Consider the following 8,581-nt stretch of genomic DNA (forward strand, 5'->3'; position numbering starts at 1 on the left):
CAGCCCCGGCTGTGCTTATGGAGCTTACGGCCACCAGAGCGGCGCTAAACACTCTTCTGATCCAGGACGCCGAATATTCTCTTAAATTTGCCAAACAGAGAATGTACGAACACGGTGACAAGCCGGGTAGGTGCCTGGCTAACTTGGCAAAAAAAAGGGCTGACACCCAAGTAATAGCCTCAATCTCTGACTCCAACGGGGTCAGGTCCTTTGACACCAAAACTATTAACAAAGAGTTTGCCTCTTTCTATGCCCAACTCTATAGGACCGAGCGACCCGATGGTGCTCTCTCTGACATGCAGGCCTTCTTCGCTGAATTACACCTTCCTAAGGTATCGAAAGATCAGAACTTGCTCCTTAACGCCCCAATTACGAAGGAAGAAGCTCTGGGCGCCCTTAAGGCTATGCCATCTGATAAGGCTCCGGGCCCGGACGGTTTCGGGTGCGAATTTTATAAAGAGTTCGGTCATATTCTATTAGATCCCTTGCTGGCAATGCTTAATCACTCCGCTGAGGTGGGGATACTGCCCCAGTCTCTACGGGAAGCTAATATCTGCCTTCTCCTTAAGAAGGGTAAATGCCCTGAGGAGGGCGCCTCCTATAGGCCTATAGCCCTACTCAATTCGGACCAAAAGTTGCTTTCCAAGATCCTGTCCATGCGCCTGGAAAAAGTACTCCCTTTTATTATTAACGAGGATCAGACCGGTTTTATTAAGGGTAGGAACTCTACCGACAACATGAGACGGCTCCTCAATATCATCCAAATGACTCGTGAGACAGACCACCCCGCGGTGGTTCTGTCTCTCGACGCGGAGAATGCATTTGACCGTGTAGAATGGCCGTATCTATTTTTAACCCTCGCTGAATTTGGCTTAGGTGACACCTTTATTGACTGGGTCAAGGTTCTTTACAACTCGCGGATGTCGGCGGTCCTGACTAATGGACTTAGGTCTAGCAACTTTCCTCTGCAGCGGGGGAACCCCCAGGGGGATCCTCTTAGCCCTTTACTATTCGACATGGCCATAGAACCACTCGCACAGGCCGTAAGGCAGTCAGCCGAGATCTCAGGTATTAGAGTGGGCGGGAGGGAGCACAAAATCACTCTTTACGCGGACGACGTGCTGATCTTTGTGTCTAAGCCTGACTCTTCAATTCCATGTCTAACCCGCATGATTTCCACATTTGGAACCTTCTCGGGGTACAAAATAAACTTTTCCAAATCCGAAGCAATGCCACTTGGGACACTCAAATCTATCCCGATACTGCCCGAGCCCTTCCCATTTCGCTGGTCGCCCTCCGGCTTCGTTTACCTAGGAGTATTTGTGACACCCACCTATGATACGTTGGCTAAGGCCAATTTTCCCCCTCTTTTAGACACCATAAGGGCAGACTTAGTTAGATGGGCCCCTTTACCGATCTCCTGGCTGGGTAGGATTGCCCTCGTCAAGATGAACGTACTCCCCAGACTGTTGTACCCTCTCCAAATGATCCCAGTGCTGCTGACAAACAAGGTTATCAAGGTGCTGGAAGGCTGGCTAAGCTCATTCATTTGGAATGGGAAGCGTCTGAAAATGGCCAAATTACAGATGGATAGTGGAGATGGGGGTCTAGACCTACCTAATATTAGACACTACCAGCTGGCGGCACACCTTAGGGTGCTGGTCGGCTGGTTCAGATCAGACCCACTGTCAATATGGCTGGACGTTGAATCCTCTCAATCTAAGTCCCCCCTGTGGAACCTACTATTTATCAAAGACTTTAGGTCTGTGAGGAATATGTGCTCCAACCCCATCACATTATGTTCCGTCAAGGCCTGGAAGACTGTCCGTAAGGTGGAGGGCCGAGCCAAGCTGACCTCTCCTCTTACCCCGATTGTAGGCAATCCTGACTTTAAGCCAGACCAAATCGGCGGCGGCTTCAAGACCTGGTATAAGCAGGGCATAACCGATCTTGGCCACCTGTTTGATGGCCGGACCCTAATGTCCTTTACACAGCTGCAGCAGCGATATGGCCTATTGAAAGCGGAATTTTTTAGGTACCTACAAATTAGGCAGTTTATCACCAAGGACACCTCACTTTTAACTGACATCTCCACCTCGCAGGTGGAGAAAGCCCTCTCCTTGCAGATCCCCAAAAAACAAATATCTATCTTCTATAGTACTCTGAACCTTAATTCATCTTTATCTTCCTATGTTACTAAACAGTCCTGGGAAGAGGATTTGGACATAGAAATCACAGATGCAGACTGGCAGGATACGTGGACCTACGCAAAAAAAATCTCGGTTTGTAACCGCACCAAGGCCATCCAAATTAGAATATTGGATCGCATTCATATTACCCCCGCCCGTAAAAGTAAAATGGATCCCAATACGTCCCCACTTTGCTTTAAATGCAAGATAGAGATTGGAAATCACATCCACTGTTTTTGGACCTGTGTAAAACTACAGAGCTACTGGTACGACGTTGTAGAAGAACTGTCTGACATATTTCACACCCCCATCGAGCTAGATCCCCTCTGCCTTTTGCTGGGCCTCCCAGATATTCATGTTACCAATTCCAAGCATAAGAGACTGTTCAATTTGTTGACATTTGCTGCTAGAAAGAACATCCTATTGTTTTGGATCAAGGATGAGGTCCCGTCAATAAGGTCATGGCACAATATCATAATGGAATGTATCCCCTGTGAATATATTACGTGTATGCTGCATTCCAAGTTGGACACTTTTTATCTGATCTGGGACCCCTATCTGTCACATATTGGGCCTGCACTATCCACCACTGTACTCGCCGGATTTCCCCATTACCAGTAACCTCCCACTGCTGCCTTGTTTTGTCTGACGGTACTGGCATTGTAAATACTGTACATGTCCTATTGACTACAGTGGTACTATACATGTTCTCTTGACTGCGGTAATACTGTACATGTTCTCTTGACTACAGTAGTGCTGTACATGTACCCTTGACTACAGTAATACTGTACATATCCACTTGACTACAGTAGTACTGTACATGCCCACTTGACTACAATGATACTGTACATGTCCTCTTGGCTACAGTAGTGCGGTACATGTTCTCTTGACTACAGTAATGCTGTACATATACCTTTGACTACAGTAATGCGGTACATGCCCACTTGACTACAGTGATACTGTACATGCCCTCTTGACTACAATAATACTGTACATGCCCACTTGACTACATTGATACTGTACGTGTCCTCTTGGCTGCAGTAGTACTGTACATGCACTCTGGGCTACTAGGGAATACACGGTCATATGCACACGTTCACAACACACATATATGCATGTACACATAAAACATATACATAGGTAAAGCACACGCACATATGGGTAGGTAGAACACACATATATATAGCACACGAGATAATGCGCACACGTGAAAGCCACACTTATTTTATTTTATTTATTTTATTTTCTATTGTCATTTCCTTATTTAATTTTTATTGTCTTTTTTTTTTTGCCTGTCTTGTGATGTTATTACTGTTGTTAGTGTCATTATTTGTATTATTGTTAACGGTATTGTATTGTGATCTCTTGTTCTATGTTGAAAATTGAAAATAAAAACATTTATATAAAAAAAAAAAGAAAAAAAAAAAAAAAAAAACCAAGCACTGGAACATTCCCAAGTCGAGCTGGGGGCAGTAACCATGCACTGGAACATTCCCAAGTCGAGCTGGGAGCAGTAACCACGCACTGGAACATTCCCAAATCGAGCTGGGAGCAGTAACCATGCACTGGAACATTCCCAAGTTGAACTGGGAGCAGTAACCGTGTTGGCCTATGTGTAAAACATCACATCAATGGAAATTAGAAGCTTGTGGTGACATTTTGGAATTTCTTAGTTCAGCAAGTATTAGAACTACATGGAGTATGAAAGTACAGTGTGTGTGTGTGTGTGTGTGTGTGTGTGTGTGTGTGTGTGTGTGTGTGTGTGTGTGTGTGTGTGTGTGTGTGTGTGTGTGTGTGTGTGTGTGTGTGTGTGTGTGTGCGCATGCGTGCGTGCGTGCGTGCGTGCGTGTGTGTGTGTGTGTGTGTGTGTGTGTGTGTGTGCGTGTGTGTGTGTGTGTGTGTGTGTGTGTGTGTGTGTGTGTGTGTGTGTGTTGGGGTTACATCCGCAGACAGTGGACATTAGTAATTGTGAATGTCGTAGTTCAGCCTGGTCACTTTCCCCTCAGTCACACTACCATTGTTTCTTCATATCGTCAGAAGGCTGATCGCAGTTCAGGTCTGCATTTATAGATCCTAATGAATGAGATTATCAAGGTGAACCGGCTCAGTGACCCTTGACCCCGGGGCTCTTACTGGGGAAGGTTCACTTATGGGTCACAGAATGTACAGTACGGCGATTATTCAGACTTTAACACAGATCTGTATCTGCAATCTGCTAAAGCCTCCACAATCAGGCGTCAACGCAAGGGAAACAGAAAGCTACTGTAGGAAATCTGCTTTTTCAGGGACTTCCCAGTGTGTGTGTGTGTATGTGTGGCATGGTATGTTAAGGGCCAATTAGGCTTAGCAGGACTTGTGATGTGCTAGCTAATAGGGCTCTTGATAAATAATACAGTAACATTCTTTGTCCAATGCAAGACATCTGTTGTCGACAGGTTTATATGAGGTCAAATTGACACAAAACAGACTGATGCAATAAAGAGTAGTAGTACACTTCACAACTGTCTTGATTATCAATTTTCACTTATGCTAATATTTAATTTGTAGACTGGCTGCTGTACTCAATGATATGGTCACTGTCTGCCTAGGCTGGTAAAGATATGCCTCCTAAAATGTCTAAATGGAAGTACAGGAAGTACAGGCTACAGGCTTTCCGGTTTCGACAAAACAATTATAGAAACGTGTGAAGTGCACAATATTTCCGCGTTTTAAGCCACTGCAACGGCTTTGCCTGAAGAATTTACTACAGGACCGGGACGTTCTAGCTTGTTTGCGACAGGATTCGGGAAAAGTTTGGTCCGTTCGGAGGCAGCTTCCAGGGGAAGTACATACACCGGAAATTCTACCCACAGACACTTTCGGCCGTAGTTCTTTACCAGGCTTTATCTCACAGAGATAAAACTGGGAACGAGGTTACTGTCTGCCAATCAAGTACCTCAGATGAAGAACCAAAAGACTCAGGGCGGGATCCGCAAAGAATGGATTGCACGGTGCTAATTGCACCCTTACATACAATTCATTATGAATTGAAAATGGGGGACCCTGATGTAAACAAGACGAAAGTCTTTCTCTGGTCTGCATTCCCTTAACATTTGTGTGTATTGAGCCGTACTGTATTGTACCCATTCTGCAATCTGTTAATACAATTTTCATTCAATCAATCACCGTGCAGGTTAAGTTATGGTTATGGTTAAGTTCAGTGATGCGTTGCTCATGGGACGGGGTTGCACTCCGTGCAACCAAAGTTTTGTGAGCAGAAGCGTGTGCACACAGGAATGCGCTGCACTCGACTGATGCGCCAACTCGCAGTACCCACCTGGCTACTTTGCATATCAATAGCGCTGGTCGTCAGGTGTTACATTCCATTCGTAGAGGCAATTAGGCACTGTCTTTAGTCTGTCCTTATGCAAGGGAACATTTATGCGCATGTGCGGGAGCGCGCGCACGCGCCCAGGAGCGCGCATGCACGTGGCGTCATTAGCGTGCGTGCAACCAGTGTTGATATGAGCAACGCAACACTGGTTAAGTTATGGTTAGGGTTAAGTTAAGGTTTGGGGACTGGTTAAGGTTATAGCTTCAGGATTAGGAGCGAGGTTATGGTTAGCACTGGAAACAGGCACTTTAGTAGGACATGCTACAAAAAGTACGCACTGTGATAATGGCCTGTTTCTGGTGATGTGTCACATTCACTCTCCAAGTGATTTGGATTGACTTTAAAATTCAAAATAGATGACTATGGTTATTCAGTCCAAGGGTTCAAATAGTAACACTGTTTATATCTAATAAAAACCATGCCGAGATGCAAAGGTACTTTTAGTGTGTTCTTTGTTTTGTTTAGTGATTCATCTTTAGTTCATGGGACTTGTTCCTTGACATTTGGACCAGACGTTTGTTGGTATTGTATTTCTGTTACCTGGTATTATCGTCAAAACAAAGCCAGCACAGCTTGGTTCCAGGAAGTGAAATCTGAATCATTGGAATCTTAAAAAAGCTTCCTCCTTCAGTGTCAACGATTACTTGTGAGGTCTTCATTTGTCTGTGTGTTTGTTTGTTTGTTTGTGTGCATGCGTGCGAGCTAGTGTGTCCATCACAGCAATAGCTTGTGTATTCCTTACCAGATTCCTTTCTACAGTCAGCCAAGGACACTTGTATTGATATCAGCAGACCACTCGTCTTTTAGTCGTGAATGTGTTCTGTGAGGACCGACACCAACAGGTGGCGATGCCGGCTAAGGTCTACTTAGCAGGCATCTAAGTCAAGACGATGCAAAAAGTTCACTATACCAGTGTCATTTTCTTTTCATTGCATTTTTTTTTTTATGTTGAATCAACAACAAAGGTGGAGTAAGAGAGAGTGAATATTAAATATCACGTTTGCATCACTCCCATTTAGTCGTTTCAGAAAAAAAGCCAATGCAAAAAGATTACTTGATAATATAAGAGACACCGATCTCTCAATTTTCTTTTTTACAGGTTTAGAGAGACCGGCTACCAGTACTACACGCCAGGCCCTGACTTGGAATCCCCAGGGGAAGCGGACGAGAGGGCGGCCTAAGAACACCTGGAGGCGGGACACTGAGGCGGAGCTCAAGAGACAAGGAACCAGCTGGGGGGAGGCAGAAAGAACAGCCCAAAGCCTGGATGGAGAAAAGTCATAGATGGCCTATGCTCCATTGGGAGCGATGGGCCTAAGTAAGTAAGTAAGAGAGACATGGTAGTGTGTGTGTCACATGTCTGGTCTGGGCGCTCACCTCCTGGCCGTCCTTGCCTTGCCGGTCGTGAGCGTGGTCGGCCACGGTGGACAGGAAGTTCAGGAGGCGGTGGAGGGTGTCGCTGTTGCATGTTGGGAGCAGGTAGATCAGCAGCTGAGTCACCGCCTGCTGTTCCTCTGGGTCCAGCACTACGAACACAGAGACACGGGTGTTAAGAGAGAGAAGAAGAAGAACATACGGCTGGAGGGGGAGAAGAAGAAGGAGGAGGAGGAGGAGGAGGAGAAGAAGAAGAAGAAGAAGAAGAAGAAGAAGAAGAAGAAGAAGAAGAAGAAGAAGAAGAAGAAGAAGAAGAAGAAGAAGAAGAAGAAGAAGAAGAAGAAGAAGAAGAAGAAGAAGAAGAAGAAAGAAGAAGAAGAAGAAGATCAAGATGATAAGATAAGATAAGATAAGATAAGATAAGATATTCCTTTATTAATCCCCTTGGGGAAATTCCAGCAACACACACATACAGCTCATCGTCACATCAGCTCATGATGATGATGATGAGGGAGTGGCTGGGTAGTGTAGAGGTCTAAGCACTGGAGCGGGTGGGTAGACTGACAGTAGGGCAGCATGTGGTAGTCTACACCCTCCACAGACCGACAGTAGGGCAGCATGTGGTAGTCTACACCCTCCACAGACCGTCAGTAGGGCAGCATGTGGTAGTCTACACCCTCCACAGACCGACAGTAGGGCAGCATGTGGTAGTCTACACCCTCCTCAGACCGACAGTAGGGCAGCATGCGGTAGTCTACACCCTCCACAGACCGACAGTAGGGCAGCATGTGGTAGTCTACACCCTCCACAGACCGTCAGTAGGGCAGCATGTGGTAGTCTACACCCTCCCCAGACCGTCAGTAGGGCAGCATGTGGTAGTCTACACCCTCCTCAGACCGACAGTAGGGCAGCATGTGGTAGTCTACACCCTCCACAGACCGACAGTAGGGCAGCATGTGGTAGTCTACACCCTCCACAGACCGACAGTAGGGCAGCATGTGGTAGTCTACACCCTCCACAGACCGACAGTAGGGCAGCATGTGGTAGTCTACACCCTCCACAGACCGACAGTAGGGCAGCATGTGGTAGTCTACACCCTCCACAGACCGACAGTAGGGCAGCATGTGGTAGTCTACACCCTCCCCAGACTGACAGTAGGGCAACATGCGGTCATCTACACCCTCCACAGACCGACAGTAGGGCAGCATGTGGTAGTCTACACCCTCCCCAGACTGACAGTAGGGCAACATGCGGTCATCTACACCCTCCACAGACCGACAGTAGAGCAGCACAACGACCAGGAAGGGAATAGGCATGATGACTAAATTGGGGATATGGGTGCAAAACTAGAAAGGCAAGAAATAAAAAAAGATGATGAAGAGGAAGAAGTAGATCAAGAAGATAATGACGATGGTGAAGAAGATGTAGATATGTGGAAGAGGGAGCAGGAAGAGGCACAATGCGTGCCAACCTTATTTTTGTCGTACTGTATAATGACAGTACATTTGAATGTAATCTAGTCAATTCAATAAAAAAAAAATAACTATTAGTCCCGCAAGGGGCAATTTAAAGCATGATACGGCAAACAGCTGCATTTCTACACATTCAAGACAAAACAGGAGACATACATGACACTTCAAAGCAC

The 8,581-nt window shown here is 46.1% G+C and overlaps 1 protein-coding gene across 1 annotated transcript in view; it reads right to left on the reverse strand.

Moving 5' to 3' along the window:
* The window catches only part of LOC311232158 (rho GTPase-activating protein 6-like), a gene marked incomplete at both ends in the record, with an annotated part of 334,242 nt that overhangs the window by 19,641 nt on the left and 306,020 nt on the right, over positions 1 to 8,581 (reverse strand). Inside the window, one exon of the mRNA XM_084318858.1 lies at positions 6,940 to 7,088. Within this exon, the coding sequence (XP_084174984.1) occupies positions 6,940 to 7,088 (149 nt within the window). The remainder of the gene's footprint in view (positions 1 to 6,939; positions 7,089 to 8,581) is intronic.

Source organism: Notolepis coatsorum (assembly GCF_963971535.1).
Source record: "Notolepis coatsorum genome assembly, chromosome: 1".
Classification (NCBI taxonomy): Eukaryota; Metazoa; Chordata; class Actinopteri; order Aulopiformes; family Paralepididae; genus Notolepis; species Notolepis coatsorum.